Source organism: Epinephelus moara, chromosome 21, assembly GCF_006386435.1.
Source record: "Epinephelus moara isolate mb chromosome 21, YSFRI_EMoa_1.0, whole genome shotgun sequence".
Lineage (NCBI taxonomy): Eukaryota > Metazoa > Chordata > Actinopteri > Perciformes > Serranidae > Epinephelus > Epinephelus moara.
In genome coordinates this window covers 26,416,486-26,436,388 of record NC_065526.1, presented here as the reverse complement: position 1 = coordinate 26,436,388, position 19,903 = coordinate 26,416,486, and the positions used below count along the sequence as shown (strand labels likewise).

General features: G+C 40.0%; 2 protein-coding genes across 2 annotated transcripts in view; one reads left to right on the top strand and one right to left on the bottom strand.

Moving 5' to 3' along the window:
* pigk (phosphatidylinositol glycan anchor biosynthesis, class K) overlaps positions 1–13,372 on the bottom strand; it is a 36,761-nt gene extending 23,389 nt beyond the window's left edge. The window contains exons 1-9 of the mRNA XM_050033581.1: positions 13,248–13,372; positions 12,990–13,043; positions 12,823–12,914; positions 11,325–11,460; positions 9,893–10,004; positions 8,667–8,763; positions 6,101–6,218; positions 4,135–4,245; positions 737–909 (exon numbers count right to left, since the gene is read on the bottom strand). Of these exons, the coding sequence (XP_049889538.1) occupies positions 737–909; positions 4,135–4,245; positions 6,101–6,218; positions 8,667–8,763; positions 9,893–10,004; positions 11,325–11,460; positions 12,823–12,914; positions 12,990–13,043; positions 13,248–13,313 (959 nt within the window). The 5' untranslated portion in view covers positions 13,314–13,372. The remainder of the gene's footprint in view (positions 1–736; positions 910–4,134; positions 4,246–6,100; positions 6,219–8,666; positions 8,764–9,892; positions 10,005–11,324; positions 11,461–12,822; positions 12,915–12,989; positions 13,044–13,247) is intronic.
* Positions 13,373–16,425: 3,053 nt separating this feature from the next.
* The window catches only part of ak5 (adenylate kinase 5), a 100,891-nt gene continuing 97,413 nt past the window's right edge, over positions 16,426–19,903 (top strand). The window contains exons 1-2 of the mRNA XM_050033785.1: positions 16,426–16,731; positions 18,306–18,492. Of these exons, the coding sequence (XP_049889742.1) occupies positions 16,672–16,731; positions 18,306–18,492 (247 nt within the window). The 5' untranslated portion in view covers positions 16,426–16,671. The remainder of the gene's footprint in view (positions 16,732–18,305; positions 18,493–19,903) is intronic.

Sequence of the window (19,903 nt, the reverse complement as noted above, 5' to 3'; positions counted from 1 at the left end):
TTACAAATTTGAAAATACTGTAAGAATGTCACTTTTATAGAATTGGCTTCTTTATTTTATAATGTATGATTAATGTCTACATCAACAAATGTTAACCATAGAATCATATCGAATTGTATCGTTCCTACACTGTATCGAATCATATCGAATCGTTCTATATTAAAAATATATCGTTTTTGAATCGTATCGTAACCCGTGTATCTAGATACGTATCGAATCGTCTATCACAGAGAGATTCCCAACCCTAGAATCTACATAGTTACTTTCTGTCTATAGAAATATTTAAACTTAATAAAGTGACATATTAACACCTCTTTCCTAGCTTTAAATCTCTGCTGTTGCACTAATTTTAAGAGATGCAATGCACTGTGGGGCAGTTTAGTATGTCCATTAAGCTCACGTCTTGTACTTTTTGCTGATGTAGTATACATCTAGGCATGTCTCGCGTACATAAAATCCACATACTATGCAGTGTCAACACACTACATACTCAATTTTACATCATACTTAATGCTAGCAGTGCATTTTGAACACAATCCATCACTCCAAACAGGTAGTTAAAACCAAGTCTATCTCTGGCTTAAGAGCCTGCAGAGGAAAGATATTGGCTTATCAAAGGGTATGTTTCTATGTCTCAAAAGCTGCTATCCATATTATAATTACTGTCATGTAAAAAAATAAAGCTGAATGAAAACATGACACTAACGACAAAAACAAAGAAAGAAACTTAGCTTACCTCTGCTCCGCCTGCTTGGTGGGGTCGGTCAAGTTGATGGTTTCCGTGGTGATCTCCACTTTGCGCACGCTACCAAAGAAGTCTGTGATGAGCACATTTCCTGGGTCCCTCAGGAAAAGGTCAGTGCGGTGGCCTGGTGTGGACACACACTGACTCTTGGGACAAACTTTGAACTAAGGGGGAAGCAGACAAAACACAAGCAGTGCGTTATAAATATGTAACCTGGTGTGATAAACAGCACACAAACAGCTAAAGTTTGGGGGCTTTATTCAGGTTAGAGCCATCCACTCAATAAATTATTCTTAATATGTAAATACTGTAAACATCGACTTATGGTGCAGCCAGGAGCTTTAGATAAAAGCATTAATAACAGGAGAGAGGGGATTTGAATACTCAGACTGTGTTAAAGAGTTTGGGTCTCCTACTTTTCATAACACCACAGATAGTAACCAGCTGCATTAAACATGGCTGAAGCTGCAGTGGGAGGTGTCAAAATATGCAAAAGGGTTTGAAGAAGATTAGAGGCAAGGAGCATGACATTTGTGCATGTCGATGTCAATTACAAATCTTTCAGCGCCTGGTGTGTGACCACTTGTGGGTTAATCCACTTAAGTGTGCAATTCATCGCACAGTTGTCCAACTGTGCTCTCCATTTGAAAAGAAAAGAAAATCATTAAATTGAGGTGAATGTTATCTCTATCAGTAAAAGAGGACTTGAAAAACACAAGACTAGTGGAGGGTATTGTTTGGAAGGTGGAGGCAATTTCTGTCTCATCAAAGGGCAAGCCTTTGCAGCTTGGATTAAAAAAAACAAAACTTGGTGGACTCGTCCGGGAAATCCATAGTATCGATCCTTAATTCCACAGAATAGCTCTAGAACAAAGAGCGCATCTCCAGAATCAGGAAAATTGGAAAGAATAATAAGCATTAGTCAGAGCGCATTGATTTAGGCGGGACTGAGTGCAGGAGTAAGGATTTAAGGTGTTTTGACTGGGAGGTGGGGTGGGTGGCAGTGGGGAGCTGTGGTCCCTGGGGCCAGTGGATCTCTGCAGGAGTGTAAAAGATGAAAAGGGAGGTGCTGCTGAGATTGAGCCGTGGCCCGGAGCAGCATGTACTCGCCATCACCAACGTCATGTGTCAAAAGGCCAACAACCTTACCACAATATCAGACATTCTGCTTCAAGTGCAGAGTCCTGGGTGACTTTTATCTGGCTCCTTTAGGACCAGAACCGTCATAACAGAAGACAGAGGAGGAGGGCATGGCAGGACAGATACTGTCTCAATATTTTAGGTATCAAAGCTGAAATGCTTTGGAACAGAATCACTGTGCCACAGGCCATAGGCCACAAAAAATGGATTCCTGCAGGGATACCCTTTTAAATCAACTGAGAATTATCTTAAAATGATAATCTAGCAATGATATTTTTTGGTTAATCAATTAATCGATCCCATTTTCTCAGAACCTAAACTGAGGTCTTCAAATTTCTTGTGTTGTCTGACATAAATCTACTGATAATCAACTTAGTGTGAAGTACTATGGTATAAAACCTATAAAACCATTTGAGATCCAGTCAATATTTGACATTTTTGCTTATATAACTAACTGATACAATTAATTTCATTATCATATTTGTTATCTATTATTTTAGTTTAATAGTTTAGACATACGATTTGTCATTTAATCATGTAAATTTTTCAGTATTTTTGTATTCTGACTCCTTGGAAGTGAACAGGGGTGCAAATTGTAGCTTTAAGTAAACACTAAGTAACAGAGAAAACACTATTTTTGTGTTTAGTGTTTATATAAAACAAACTTATACTGCTTAAATGTGTACAGGCACGCCTATGTGTTATACCAGGTAGCAGCATGTTCACTTATATAGAACTCAATAGTGCATATGCAGAGTTGACATCTAACTAATACAGAAAAAAAGTCTCTGGTGGTTTCTATGTACTGTATGTATCAACAGAATATATCTATTTGTAGTGTGTTAATTACACACTGTGTAGTGTATGAAGAGAAGAACCCTATTAGCTGTAACACTGTCGAACAGCATGCTGGGTACAGCTCACTCTTCATTCCTCACTACAGTGCTTTAGCAACAGATGAAGAAAGGGAGATGGGAAATGTTGCCCTGCAGCAAACTCAGACATTTCAAGCATCATTAATGTAACTTTCAGATTGAATGCTTTTGTTCCTGGATCTAGCCTGGTCCCACGTAGCTAGCTGTTAGCAAATGGCACATGTACCCTAGCATTGCTAGGGGACGCAACAGTGTCATGGCAGGTGTATTGTTCAGACCCAAGGAAGTGTGGTGTCGAGTGTGAAGTTGTTTGGATGATTGGTTCTCTGGAAAGCTGCAAGCAGCAACACCAGAGGCCAACCAATCAGCCTGTTCCAAATAGGAAATGAGCACTGCACTAGTGTATATAAGTGTGCATGGTTCTCTAGAGCTGAATTGAGTAGTCAATCCAATTACCACTACTTATTTATCCAGTAAAAATGTTTACAAAAGATTTGATGACCTTAACTTTGCCCCATGGCCTGAGCCGAACCATTTACAGCTCAGCATGACAAAGACAAAAGCTGCTGGTTGTGGATCTGAGGAGGACAAAGGCACTGGTGACCCTAGGGGTCAGTGTGGACATTGTGGAGTACCACAAGTCCCTGGGAATGTACACTGAAAATAAACTGGACTGAGCTAAAAACACCAAAGCCCTTCACAAAAAGGGCCAGAGCCTTCTCTCCTTTATAAGGAGGCTGAGGTCCTTCAACATCTGCCTGAAAACACTGAGGATGTTTTATGAATCTGCTGTGACCAGTGCTATCCTGTTTGCTGTTTAATGCTGGGGCAGAAAGTTGAGGGAAGCAGACTTCAACAGACTCAACAAAGTTACCCACACGGCCAGTAATGTTGTGGGGGTGAAGTTGGATTCTCTGGTGGCAATGTCAGAGAGGAGGATACTTTCTAAGTTCCCTACCCACTCCATGATGTGTGGGTCAAGCACAAGATTACAATCACTGCAAGACTCACTTCTCCAAGATGCATCACAGTGTGCCACAGTAAGTCATTCCTGCCTCTTAGAAACTGTAATGGGCATTTTTCTCTGTCTCTCTCTCTTTTTTTTTAAAGATATATTTTGGGGCATTTTAGCCTTTAATTTATAGGATAGTCAAGTGTGAAGGAAGGAGAGAGAGAGGGAGTGGCATGCAGCAAGGGGCCACAGGCTGGAGTTGAACCCGGGCCAGCGGCAACAGCCTTGTGCATGGGGCACCTGCTCTATCCACTAAGCCACCGACGCCCCTGTCTCTCTATATTTGGTAATGAAAATAAACATTACCTTATGCTCTATGATCACATGATCATTGGTTAAAAGGCACACACACACATCCTCACCAGGTCATTCATGTTGGCTTTGCTTGCAGGGTGGATGTCCTCCAGGAACTCCAGCAGGTAGAAGGTGTAACGGTCCATCAAATGCACTCCTATGGCCAAATCTGGCTGGTGCTAGAAATACAAGAATACGAATATTCAATATCCAATAGCACTTAGCAGTATAGACGTTTTGGTGACATTTTTGGACACATTGAAATGTATTTTCTTTAGATTATCAAAACAAGGCAACAGTCATATGTCATCCCCCACAAATAACTGATTCCCCTCAAAAGGATACATCACAACAAAAATGTCACTCTGTTTTGATGTGTAATTACAGTGTGCAGAGTAATTTTTAAAGTACTACCAAAGTCTGATAAGTGAAATTTGACACTCTAACAGGTTAATAAATGGAAGCCAACCCATAGCTGCCAATTAAAACAGAAATATTAAAGTAATGCAAGTGCATTTGTTTTTATTGTAAGGGGGGAATTTAATCAGTGGTTAGTGGTGGCAGGGTGCCATAATGAGTGATTGCCATCACCTCAAACTCCACAGTGGTTTTGTGGATGTAGGTTGAAGAACAGCGCCTATTTTGTATTCCGAGATGGTGTCTGGGTGAAATAAATAGCACCAACAGCAAAAGGTACTGACATCAAAAGGAAAATAATTTGACAGCTTGTCTTCAAACTATGCCACTTTTGCCTCACCCCTAATCAGTGAGGCAAAGTGTGTAAAGCCAAGTGACATGGGTGTCAGTCTGTGATGTAGAGAGGACACATGTCAAAAAGCATGTCAGGTTTTCTGGGAACTATAATGAGTATGCAGTAAGGTAAAACTGATCGCAATTTTAAGACATTAAAACCCAAAGTATTTAGATGATTAAGCATAGGTCATGAGTTTTACAGTAAATAAACATTTTGGAGTGAAGAGGTTCTGAAAGGAGGCAGTCTCATCTGTCTTTCAAGAAGGCAGCTGCAGCCAACCTTAAACGTCATCCACTGTGTAACTAGAGCATTTATCTGAACCTGGAAAGTAACTAGTAGGGCTGGGTGACCTTAAGAAAATCAAACATCACAATATTTTTGACCAAATACCTCAATACCGATATGGACGGCACTATATAGTACGGTTGTTTATTTATGCACTCACAAAATATTTACACAATAAGATTTTTAATAAACAATAATAAGTAATGTGGATATATTGGTCCAGCCCTCGGGCAGTGCTTGGTATCTTGTTTCCAACATGGAGGCGGAGTCACAAACTTTTTCATTTTACACCTGAACAGTACACTACAATATGTTTCTTTAGACATTTGAGGCAAGAAATAGACAATGCAGTAACAGATTTATGATTAAAATTTGATCAGCACTGCCTAGTTTGACAGTGTGACAGCTGCATTGAGAGACTCCTCGACTCTGATTGGTTGTTTTGGTTGCGCCACAGTAGATTCTAGCAAATGCCATAAGAGGCAGTAGGAAGAGGAGGAGGGGCATGATTTTTCCCAGACTATCTATGTCGTACTTCTTTCAGAATATAATGACAGTTTCAGGAAATGTGACACAAAGTTATTTTCATAAAGACAACAACTTACAATACTAAAATCTAAGATGATATCTAGTCTCATATCACAATATAATATCAAAATATTGCCCAGCCCTAGTAACTTCAGTTATCAACTAAATGTTGTGGAGTAAAAAGTTCAATATTTCCCCCTAGTGGAGTAGAAGTATAAAATGTGAACAGGTTGCTTAAGGGTAAACTTATCCAAATCCAATAAAGAGCAGGACATGAAATCACCTATTATATTCCAATTTGCAGAAATTTGACACATCAGACTGTATTATGGGGTGACTAGGAATGAACACAGTGCCCAGGCTCAGTCTCCAGTCGCTGTTATCAAATCACACTGCTTATTAGTAAACATGACAGCCTGATTGATGATTTTTAATTTCTCTCTTCCATATGAGGGCAGGTAACTCACCGACAGGGAGTCCTCTCCAACTTGACTGCTGGCCAAAGCCATGAGGTTTGGAGAGTAGAACCTCTCATACATGGAGGCGCCCTGACAGGTGTCAATGATGAAGAGCAGCTCGTTGTACCTGGAGACACACACGCACACACACACACACACACACACACACACACACACACACACACACACACACACACTTATGTACATTCTCAAACAAGGCTGCTGAGAGAATACACAGCTGGCATATCACTCGCCCATTTGCTCTAATAAAACCTGGCATAACACAAACCTCCTAACCATCTCTCATACTGCAGTTGCCATGGTGACCAAGAAAAACCAACAGCTTCATTCTGCCCCTCTTACACACCTACGCACACAGTTTCCTCAGTTGCTCCCTCCTTTCCTCCTTCCTCCCTTTTTGTCTTCCTCTATTAAAGAGAAATTTCCCTTTAACTTCGCTCGGTTGTTTAGTCAAACATGATAAGACTTTTATATCCAGTTGACTTAACTGAACCGGTGGTTTGGGGACGATGAAGGGAGGTGGCCAAGTCTCTATGGTGACAGTAATGTGGCAGTTGAAGCCGGCAATTATCACATCAGCATCAAAGCTGGCGTCACTAAGCTTTTATCAAGCAGCCTGGGGCTTGACTGTAACCCAGACTCTCTATTGATAGGTTTGGAGGACAATAGAGGAGCTGGTAACAGAGAGCCGCTTTTGCTCATTTAGTGTCTCACAATTCACACAAATTAAACACTGCAGCACCTTAAAAGGTGACCAATTCCATTTATAAACAGAGACAGTCTCTCCTTCATAAGCAGTTGTGTTAATATATGTATAACAGTAATTCCCTTGCTGTTAAAGTGATGTATGATGTGTTTCATTAGTTTAATAGGTGGGAAACAAGTCACATTCATGGCAGTTTCAACAGCACTAACACTGACAGAATTCATTTTGTTTATAGAAAGTTTTTATCAGTATTTCTATACTAACAAAGGACCAAATATATATGTGTTATGAGAAAGGTCCCCTGCATAGTGCGACTCCCACAGAGAGTTACCAACAGACCACACCACATCATTCCTGGGTCTTTTCACTCATTGGTTTTGTTTTACAGTCTTTCATCAGCTTAGTTTCCAAACACATTGTTGGTTATGTGTCACACTTTAAGCAAATTACAGCAAAATTGCACTGTCAAGGCCATACAAGGCCGGTGAGCCAGTTCCCCTGTGGCAACACTGTTGGGTGTAGCTACATGTGCAACAGAGCTCACTTCTGACCACATCCAGCCAAACTGCTCTGTGATACTAGGCGGTTAGGGAATTGAGGCTCCTTTCACACACTGCAATACTGCCATAAAGTAGATCTGCCATTGTGCCACCTTTGCTTCTTTGCACTGAACCAAACAACACCAGCACGATGCTGCCCCAGTGTTTGATTTTAGATGCCATGCTGGTGTGAAGGAAAAAGATGTATGACATGTAACACTGCAATGTCAGCATCTACTGTGTCTGTGCGTGCCTATAGTCCCACCATGCTAGCTGTCCCATTTACACAGATGTTATTTTGGCTCGGTTACTGCCTCCACTGCTGGTTTATCCGACAAACAACTCTGTTCCCAGATTCCATGTTCGCACACTTTATACAGAACAGCAAGGCCAAATAAAAGCTCAACATTTCCGCCTTGAACAGGCAGTGTGAAAGGGGCTTAAGGAGTATGCAATAGGCCCTAAATCACCAGGCAGTTCCTTAGAAACTAAATACATTGAGTTTAAAAGTAAAGGAATTCCATCCAGAAAAGCTCCGTTACACAAGTTTAATGTCTGTTCCACCTTTGACAAACCCAAGAGTGATACAGTGGTGTGCTCTGTTGCATTTGTAGTCACATCTAACAGCAATTTCACCATGTACTGACCACTGACCCTGAGTACACTTCTACATCACTGCAGCAAGAAGAGGAGTTAAAGCACAGGAGGTAATGAAAAACATTGTTTTGAGTTAAGTGAAAACCCCACTGTTATGCACCAAAGCACTGCTGCATCCAAGTGTTGTAAATGAGACAATCAACAAACACTATGCACTTGTGCAGCATACTGTATGTATATGAATGTATGAGGTTGGGGAAAGAATCTATATAGCATAGTATCGTGATATTTTTGCATGGCAATATGATATCTATACACTGTGCCATGTATCATTTTTTATCATTTAAATTATTAATATTACAATTACAAATTTAACATGTGGTAGCCTACTGGAATAATAAAATCAAAAGCTTCAGTCTACTAGAAGAAACACTCTGCTGCAATAAAAATGTATGTATGAATATAGTAGTGTTTGAGCAAAGAGCTATTAGAAGTCTGTACCATCAAAACAAAAGGAAAAACCCATCTTCTATCTACTGGTTTTTAAGTTTCATGCCATTAAATGCTTGTTGGCATGCACCACAGCTAATTGGCCCTCAGGGGACAGAAGGATCAAGTGAAGTGGACTTGCAGTAGGAGAAACGCAGTATTTGATGTTACTTCAGAAAGACCCTTTCCATCGCAGTTTCATGTCATTTTCTAGTTTATTTACCTTCTTTTCTGCCACATCTGCTCAAAAGCGTCGGCCAGTTCCACATTACTTATCTCCTCGGAGTCCTGGAACTTCAGAAAGCCATTTCCGCCATGGCCTATTAAACACACATATATTATTAATAATTCATTAATCTCTGATTCATGATGCAAAAATATGATACAGAATGGAAAATAACAAGATGAACATGCAAAGGGCTGGCAACAGTACGCACTCTGTGGGAGGAACAACTGAAGGATTGTAGCTCCACTCAGCCACAGATAAATGAGATAAAGAAAAAGTTTGATAACAACTTAATATTTCAGTATGAAAACACACAACTTGCATGATGTGAAGGGCTTTTCATAACTTACTAATATATGGTAGATAATGGTCAGTGTTGCAAGTGACAAATTTACAGCTTCCTTTTTGTGGTTGCCATTTTTAGACTTATGCATTTCAGTTCTGGTGAAACAAATACTCCCTCTTGTGATTTTACCGTCTGGGACAATTTTGTTGTTTTGTGGAGATTCTTTTAAATCCCATGCAGGACTAACCAAACACAGATGACCTGTTTATATAAACTTCATTTCAAAGGCAGCTACAAGCAGCAATATACTCCAGTAAAGTACCCCAAAATGCAATGTAGCGACAAGCTACCAAGTCCGTCTAAGTAATACCATACAACTATCCCTTTTTCCTCAAGAATAAAAACTGTTGCTCTTACTATGTGGGGTGTCCTCCTGTAGCGTTTTATAGAGGAGGTGGGATACATCACTTGAAATAAAAGCTACCTCTGTTTTAATCATAAAACTTAATTAACTTGATTTAAAGTAACATTAACCTTTGAGGGAAAAGAGCAGAGGTGCTATTTCTCACAACAACTGCCTTACTGTATATTTAATTACTGTGGCTGTTAAAGCCATCATCTACTTACTGAACTGATGACTAGAAGCATCAAGATCTGAAAAATTCCTGGAACAAACCTTACTGTTCCTGCTCTGTTTGCCTTCACATGTAACTGAAAGCCCAAAGGTGTATGTTTTGATCTTGTCTCGTTGGGTTGTTGAAAGTCATTCTGAGAAATGTAAGGCGTCTTTAACTAAATAAGAGGTGTAGACACTGTAGGAAATGTACATACAAACCAATGCTTCAGTCATAAAAAAAGCTCCTATTACTAAGTACTGCACATTAATTAAACATAAAGTGAGTGAGTGGAGTATTTTGAGAGTGGATCCTTTAACTACCTGTAAGGTATATGAGGATGTTGCTGCGGTCATCAGAGAGGAGGCGTTTTGAGCGTGGAGTGCTGGGCGGCAGCCTGCCAGTCAAAACACGCAGGAAGTTTTCCACTGTCACCTAAAACATGGACAAGATATGAAACGGAAAAGATTTTCGTAACCTAGGATGGATTAGAAGCGATACATTATGCAATGAACATCTTCTAAATCTATGCACATAGGTTTAATAAAACAGTGATTATACTGCAACTGTAAAAAACAAAAAACTTTCACCAAACACATTTCACAAACATCTGCATCAGTGGGGTGCACTTTACGTAACTGCTCTACTTATCTTTTAATTAAACTGTGAAAATCAATCACTCACTGTATTCTTTTCTTCTTTTACCCCTCTTCATCTTTATCAATCTTTCTTGCACTTGATTACCGTTTGAACGCAAACATGGTTCAGCAGTGAGGTGTTTATTCATATTTAAAGGACCAGCACAAAGCAAAGTAAATATCAAACTGTGATAAAGAGTGGGTACACCACTGGGACTCTGCCTTAGAATAACAAACAAAACACTTGGGTGCTCCTCTATTTGAGAATGCAAATGATACCAAGTCATTTCCTGATAAACATACAGAGCAAACACCAGACAAACAGTGTTGACCATAACACCCTCTAATACCCTGTGGCACCTGTATAATATCTGCCTACAAGTGATGCTTTAAAGTACTCAGTTGTTATAAAGCAGGTGAAATATTGTATGTGACACCTCCACCTGTGCTGCACAGGTAGCAAGACATACAGATCACATATATCAACCAAAAGCTTCATGTCTTACACAGCCCTTTACCAATGTCTTTTCCATTAAAGTGGAAGTCGACAAGTTTTTGGCTTTTAACCTATCATTATGAAGTACATGTTGATTACATAAAGTAACGGCCATAAAATAATGACAACATCAGTGTTTACACTGGTTCCCTATAAGCCTGCATGCACTATGTAATTCTGTCTGCCAACAGGTACGATATCCAGAGAAAATGGCGGCTCAATATACGGTACAAAAGAAGTGTTTCAACCATTGTGAAACCAACACAGGAAGAGGATAGAGCTTTTGTTTTCCCTGGTAGCTATCCCACATTACCAAAGAGTATCAGTGCAAGTTATTTCCAGTTACTGTCCTAAGTAGTGTGAATGGAAATGGTGGAACAACCACAGTAACTGGCTAAAACAAAATGCAGCGTGACAAAAATGTACATTGAGTTGTTATTTTTTTTATCCTTGTGAAGTGTTCTGCCTATTCAGCTTTCAAGATATTGACATGTAAACATTACAATCCTGAAGCCAGTGGAAAATGTATGAAAAAAAAGAGATGCATTTTTAAAACTCAATTTAAACAGATTTTAAAGAGACAAACTGTTGTGTAACTGTCCGACTGAAATGGGAACTGACCTCATACCCTCGGTAGTCTACCTCCACGTCGTCACCGTACACATTCAGCTCCATGTTCTTGTGGCTAAACACTGTGGCAGGTTTGGGGTTTCTGTGGTTACAGGCCATGTCGTCGGCCAGCATGAGAACTATGTGGCTGGAAAAACAGAAAATGACAAAGACATTTTAACATTATATCATTAGAAAATATGTGGAAAGACAAACGCTGCACTAATGTTTCAACATATGTTCAGTTCTATGTTGATGATTAGTTACACTACAATCATTTTGCTCATCATGTCTGTGTCCAAAGCGATTTAAACTTTTTTTTCCGCATACACAAATGGGAAGAAATATGATTGTGTTTTCCTCAATGCAACTTCATCATGTTAACAGGAGTAGCCAGTGATTGAACCAACAACACTATAGTTAAGAGCTGACCCACCTAAGCTATAGGCGCCAGTAAATGGGTGAAAACACAAATTTACTTTGCTAATATACAGTAATATACAGTAAATTGTATGTACTTGATAATCTGTCATGATACAAAACAGGTAATTTACAGAATAATGATTCAGGACACATCATATCCTGATTCATATTGGTATTGGTGCAGAGAAACCAATTAAAAAATGTTAACAATGAATGACGGTGCATGTTAAACAATAAAAAGCAGTAGCATTTGACTAGTGTGTGCTTTAAAAGCAATAACAATCTTAATGTTTTTCACCAGAAGCACCTGATCGCTGCTCCTTTTAGCTGTATACTAGCCACGGTGAAAAGCACCTCTGACAAAGCATTTTGTTTATCATTGTACAAAAAAATTAAAAAAATACAACACCTTTACTCAGACTGAAGACTTTTTTTTTTTTTTTTTTAGAGCTAACAGCCTCTGAAGGCTAAGTGAGAGCTCATTTTACCATCTTTTCTTAAAGAAAATATATAAAATCAATCAGTCTTTGTGTTCTTTAATACATCTTTGTTCTCTTAGCTCCGGACACCCTAGCAGGAGCTTCCCGGTAGCCCAGAGGTACGTCTACTGTATCCTCAACATCCCCACTTGTAAGTGAGTTGTCTCAAACTCTCCCCAGTTGACCACTACAGCTCCACTCTGTTTAAGAAGTGTTTGAACATTTCATACTGAGGAGGAGCTTCATAAACTGCTTCTTATTTTGTGTTAATGGACATGTACTGCTGGTATTCTAACTGGTCCCTCACAATGTATGTAAGGTTAGTTCATCCCTTCTGTCACCACCACTACAACAACAATACACCTACAGTCACACAGAAAGAAAATACAATTGTAATTTATCCTTCTAGTGTTTAGCAGCCTCCAACATATCAGTAGTTGCAATGTCAGGACACCATAACCATGGGAAAAGGCTTATATCAACTCAACCCTTCATAACTATATATAATTCAATGCTTGTGTCTAGCTGCAGATTATTATCACCATTAAATATCTGGAGATGACACAATAGTTTAGACCTAAGAATGATACACATTGTACGACAGTTACCTGTCAGGAATGCCCAGCCTCTTAACACTTCTGTAGACGGACAAAGTATTGGCCACATGACGGTAGTTGAACCAAAATCTGGATGTACACACCTGTGCAAAGCAAAAACCCAATTAGCATATACTCAACTAAAGATGTGACGGTTAAATAAATGAATGAATACTCACCAGAACAGCCCAGTTGTTAGTGTGACCACTGCTGAAGAACTGCCCTGCGCTATCCTGAGAAACAAGTGGAGGAAAATGAATAAATAAACGTTTTTTTAAACCTAGTTTCGGCTCGTGCAAGCAACAATACTCAACATCATGACAGCTAGCATGACAGCACATAGGGCTAACATAGGAGAGACATTTAAGGTAAAATTCAACATTAAACAAATAAATATCGGGATATTCACTGCTGCATGCGAAAGAATACATACTCACCTCAATGTTAACGCTGTTCGCGGATAAGAATGTGGAAAACAGGCTCAGTAACGTGAGTATTTTCATTGTGCAGCACTGTTAGCTGTGTGCATCAAGGAAGTGAACACCGGTGGCTCCGCCCAGCTAGTGCTTCCGGTTAGTGTGTCAAAATAAAAGCTTCGGTTGATGAATAATGTGGATGGACCCAACATCAATTTTTAACTGGTAGAAAAATGGCATGTGAAGGTCACACAGTAAGCTGCTCTGCCTCAAAGTCATATGTAAACACATTTTATGACTGAGCTTGTACATCATGTCTATTTAAATATGTCACTGGCGTATACTGTACATTATACACTGTCCATTTTGTAATCAATTATTAATTGTTTCCCAACTACAAAATTGAGTCTGGAGAAAATTTCCTTTTGCTCTACTGTTGTACATGCTCATAGAAATTATATAACCTCCCTAGTATATCAGAAAGAGCCTATATATTATAGCCTGTTCAGACCTTTTGCAGGGGAGAAATAAAAACATAAATCACAGATATTTACATAATACATGCTGAAAACAAATTAACTTCACACATCTTAATTTCATATGGGAAAGAACTACAAATAAGTAAATCACTATTAATGCAAAACTTACAGTGATAAGAACCTTTCTTGAGTGAAACATAAAATCATTCACTTATTGACATTTCACAATTACAATTCATATTCAATATTACAGAAGGCAAATTACCGCCAATGGGATGATAATGGGAAATGTGGGCATTGCTACAATTTAATTCACAAATGCTAACTAAAAAACAAAAACTACATTGTGTTATCGTGTTATCTTTTTGTGGAAAATATGAAATATTGTGTTTTAATTAACTTCATACTTAATATTGGTGGATACATGCTGACAAGACTGCTGAGAGTGACTATTCGCAGGAGCTCTATGTGGTTATCAGATGATGCAGCTTGTGCATGTGTGGCTTATCGTTAAAGAGACAGATACTGAATTGATGTAGGAGTAAACGAATTGATTTCAAAGTTAATATCGAGAGAACCAAGATTATAATTAATAACAGTGACTGTGCATATGGGTTGTTTTAGAGGCACTCGATGGGATATCATGGGACAATGATTTTATGGACTTGCAAATTGGATCTCACTGTGTTATTTGATTTCTGCTGTAACAAATGTATTCATATCCCTGCGATGTCTTCATCCAGTCTGCTATGGAGTCATGTCTCCCTCTAGTTTTTTGGTTAATGGCTTTTAATGGCTTTTTGGCATGTTTCGCTGTGGTATTACAATGATTTGTTGGTGTTTCTTTGAGTGGTTTTGCATTAAGTGGCGATTCATTTTTAAGTAAGACACTTAAGGGGTTAGAGTACACAGATGACTGCGTGTTTAATTCAGTGAATCATTATTTGGTCATATATGGCAGATGATAAAAGCAGATTAGACATCAAGTGATCCTGACAGCTTCATATTCAAATGCCCTCTCCAGTTCACTGGTAAGGGCCCTCATAATGAGAGGTGACATGTATTTCACAGACAGCAGATGTCAAAGTGCATGTCATGTCACTGCTGAGGGAGCCTCTGGGAGCCCTGCAGTGTAAGGTGGAGCTATGAAAAAAACAAAGCCTTCATGCAATTCTCATGTAACATTACAATGCAGCGAACAGAGGGACTGCTGGAAAAGGCAACAACAAAATCAGTCTTGACACAAAGCAGAGTGCCTTTGCAGGTCTGCCATCCGCTTCAGTCCTCCAGACGTCTTTTACTTCTGCTGTTTTTTGACCCGCAGCATCACTCCCCTTTCTCATCATAGTAATGCCCTTCTCATGCATCACATTAGAAAATGAAAAGGCAAGAGTAGCGCTCCAACAGAACAGTTCTTCTGATATAAATCTAATCATTATTCCATTTTCAATCCATAAATTAGCATTTCCCTGTCAGGCTGTTTTGTCCTCGGCAGTGATTCATGGTTATGCGTGAAATGTTATTCAGATGTAGTGATCCAGACATTCTAACACACTGATGTCACAGAACTAATCTAAAGTTGCTCTCTGATATAACCAACATGGAGACTTAAAGTCAGCTGTCCAGTTGTCAAGAAGATTAGTGGCCTATAAGGATCAAATCCTATGGGACAAACCAGTGGCCTATTCCCGTGTTGCCTAAAAAAGGCTTGATCCAGTGGCATTGAACTTCTTAACTGTTTGTTTATATGCATGCCCCAAACTAAAGTTATACATTGTTATGCAACTTAAGTGGAACCTGCACCCAGCTATATTTAGCTGCACTGAAGGGTTTCATTGTTTTAGTTTGTACCACTCAGTGATGCAGTCTGTCACATATTTTGGAGTGCCATGCTTTCATTAGTTTAATACATTTATTTGTCAAGTACAAAAACCTTAAAGGGGAACTACAAGAATTTTACTAGTAATGATGAACAATTCCCTCCCAAATCCAACTCAAATTTGTGATGTCATAAGGTATAAAGTCTGGAGCTGCTCCGTGAAAACGAATTGGGAATGATGTTAGAGATGACAGTGAGAGCACCCAGGGGAATGTTCTGAGTATATGGGCTGGGTATAAAAAGAAAAACATCCCGTGGGTCCACAAAATCAGGCTTGCATTCATCGTCTATCAAGCAACTGCACACTTTATACTTGATGACATCATGAGTTTGAGACTGACTTCTCTGGTTTCTGGCTTTGGGAGAGAGAAGCTCACGTTCACAAATATAGATTAAACTTCAACAGGCCATATTGAAAGTCTCTATTTAGGTGGTGCTCCCCTTGAATCTCGGAGAAGAGATGTATTCTTATACCTAATTCCATCTGCAGTAAGAGTTAGAAGTCTCGTCAGTATAATTACATGGCAATACCTATTAAAATGCTGTCAAAATGTTGAGGTTGACAATTAATTATTGAACATTGGGGGGGGGGGCAATGTTCCAATTATTTAGGCTGACGCCCCCCCCCCCACACACACACACACACACACACACACCTATCTACACCTATGTCTAGGCCTATCATTATCTGACTGTTATTTTAGTTACAGAAACACCAAGTTTCAAGGCTGACTGTACCCGTGTGAAAAACGCCAAGCAGAGGCGGCGCGTGCGTTATTTGGCACAGCGCGCAACCTCTGTGCCGGCGTCAAGGCACACACGGTGCGTGCTACTGGAAGCGGAGCGCTGTAGGAGGGAAGGACGGACGAGCCGCGCATCCGCATCACCGAGGAGGAGGAGGGTGGCGCGGTGGCATCGCCTGCAGGAATCCAGTTGTAAAGTCCACACACGAGGCAACAATGCGCTGAGGGGAAACTGTCTGGAGCTCGGTTGTTAACCCAGAGAGAATACCTTACGGCACTGAGACATCTGAAGACCTGAAACACGCTCCGGACAAGTTGTGATTTCAGAGGAAATCCGACTGGAGATGAATACCAACGATGCCAAGGAGTATCTCGCACGGCGGGAGATACCTCAACTATTTGAGGTGAGAGCTGGTGTGAGCTTTGGGGGGATGAGATGAGACGTGCAGGTTTGACCGTGTCATTTTGAAAGAAACATTCATGTTGCTCATCGATGTAAGAGTGACGGGGAAGGTCTCTTTGCGATGTGTACATCTTGTTACTGTTGATGAAGGTGCGAATACGCGCCTCTCTGAGACCATACTTCTTGATTAAAATAGTGGTTTAAATCAGAAACCCTGCTGGTTGTTTGTATGGCAATGTGTAATCACATTAGTCAAACTGTATTAAAGCTCCTCTGCAAAATTTGGGATAAATGGATTCATAATTCTGATGATGAAGATGTTGAAGATGTTCTCAGTCAGAGACTTTATACTTTTAACATGAAAAATGAAAATGAAGACTGTAACATTAAAAGAAAACATTCAATTATCTCAATTATTGCAGCAACTAAAGCAATATTGGCCATATATTCATAGGTGCAGATTTCTGGGGGACGCAGGGGACACCAATACTTAGAACATGTTCATTAGTCTCCACCAATGAAAGCATGAAATTAGCAGAGGACTCCTATTTTGCCAATTGCACCATAAATAGAAAATGAAATGTGTGATGCTCAAAATGTTTTGGCAGAGGACCCCCAAACCCTGCGTTTCATATGCGTGTCCCCCAGTGTTGAAACAAAACCAAAGCCTTTGCACATATTGGTGTTAGACAGACACAAAATTACTATCAAGTATGACAAGGTGCCTAAAATTTAACAATTAATGAAGTCTGTATCTGAATATTAAGTTAAGCTTGTTATAAAGAGCAATAAAGACAATATAAACTCTCTATTAAGCAGCACAGACAGAAATATAATATGAACTATTGTTTATATTCCCAAGGGAAACGTAAATTGGCTCATCCACTTAATTAGACACAATCCCAAGTGCGGTGCAGCTAATGTATGCAAGCAATCACTGCTTGTTTATTTACAGCCGGTCCAAATTATACTGAGCAGTGAAGTGACACATCATCATCATCATCATCGTTGTAACTGCACTGTAATTTTTACGGCTTCGCACATGAAAGTGCAGTCATTATCCATCAACCAAATAAGCACATCACATTGTTTTCAGTCGGGAGAAGCTTTGTGTTTTCATGCTGCTGCTGGAGTTGGAGTTGTCGGAGAGGAGGGTGGAGATGAAGGAGGAAGTCCCAGGGGAAGGTATTGTTTTAAAACATTCGGGGTCGTTGAGGACAAATGTCACACAAACACACTTGACTTGTGTTTTTTGGCGTGGACTTCATTCTCACATTAATCACAGAAACTGGCGTTCCTCCTCAACAATAACAGCCCGGCAAATAAACGCAGACCCCCGATGACCTGAGTCCTATTTCATGGGCTTCTGACAAAATGAGATGGTTTGTTCTACCCGGTGGAGCCAAGCCAAGGCAACCATATCTGCGCTTCAAAACTTCACCTCATTAAAACGTGGGCTGCTCAGCACCACCACAGCACATCATAAGAAAGATGAAGTGATGCCAGAGGAAACATCTCCTCCCTCTTATTCTCCCTTTGTGCCTCATCATGTCCACCTCCACTGTTTGTCTCCAGAGCCTGCTGACAGGTCTGATGTACTACCGGCCTGACGACCCCATCGACTACTTGGAGGGCTGTCTAAAGAAAGCCAGGGAGCTCGGAGGACCAGACAAGGTGCGGTGGGATACCTTTGTGGGCCAGGAGAAGAAGTCCCTTCCTCCTCTTAATGGCGGCCAGTCACGCAGGTCCCTCTTCAGAAATGGTGAGCAGTGAATGCTGATAGTACAGTACAACAAAGCACATCAGAGCCGAAACAATAAGTTAATCGACAGATAATAAATCAGCAACAATTTTAAGTTATATTTCAGGAGAAAATGCCAAACTTTGCTCGTTCCAGCCTCTTAAATGTGAAGATTTCCTGCTTTAGTTTGTTCTATATGATAGAAAATGCCATTTCTTTAGGTTTAGACGTTTAAAGACATCACATCAGGCTCTTAAAAACGTATAACTTATGACTAATTTATAATATTTTAAGACTAAATAATTCACTGAGATTAATCAATAGTGAAAATAATTGTAATTCTATGTCTTGGATTCTCAGCTTTAGTCCAGTACGTTGTTTTTTGGGAGGCAAATATTCTTTTGGCTTCTCCCTAAGGATGCTGGCAGCAGAACATCTTCCTCTCCTACACAATCACAACTGGCTCACTGTTTGAACAGCGAGTGTTGACATTTGTACTGTACCCTCATGAGCCCCATTGTAGATACATTGTTAAAACGTTTGTGCCACTCTTAGAAACCCTAGCAGTGGAGGATTTTTAGGTCGTATTGAGATGGGAGGCTTTCCTTTCTGCAGCAACAGTGTGAAGCGCAGCTGTGTACATCGATACTCTCAGATGGATGTAGTTTACAAAAAGTGCCAGAAGCGTTTGTTCAGATACCAGAGCACCCACAAACAAACCACCATCTACCACCTCCTAAACCTGTCAGACCTATCATGTTCAAAAACAGACTCCAAAGTACAGAGCTCAGCCTTAAAAATGCCAGTGCTGCCTTCACTGACCTGTGGTAGCCTGGTACAGTGCAGTAAAAGACAGATGAACATGTAGTTAATCATTCACATGAATGAAAATACAGGAAAAGGCTCTCTATTCATCAGTTATAGATTCCAGCTGTGGGTTCCAGCATGTCTAACCAATGTAAGAAGATGCAAATGTATTTTGCATGCTACGGCTGTCATATGCTAATTACATTTTCTGTGTGCATTGTATTACTAGCTCTATTTTAAATTCAAACATATATGTCTTTGTTTGATGAAGCATGACAGCAATGTCCACAGGGTCTACCATGAGAATAACGTAGAATAGAGTCATGTGTGTGAGCAGCTTACAGGCCAATCACTCACTCCACAGAACAATGCAAGCATGAGCAGATATTTTTTTCTAAAAGAGAAATCTTCACTGTTAAAAAGTATTGAGGGCAGACTGCTCTGAGTAATTCAGATTCATCTCACTCCTCTTAATATGTTGGTAAAGATGCCTGGAAGCTTTGCCAGCTGCAGTGCTGAGCTGCTGGGAACTTCAGTCTAATCAGGGAGAGAGATTTTCCTGTCCCGCAATTCCCCTCTTGGCTGAAAGCTGAAGCTCCAATCTGCCGTGTTTCATGACGTCTGC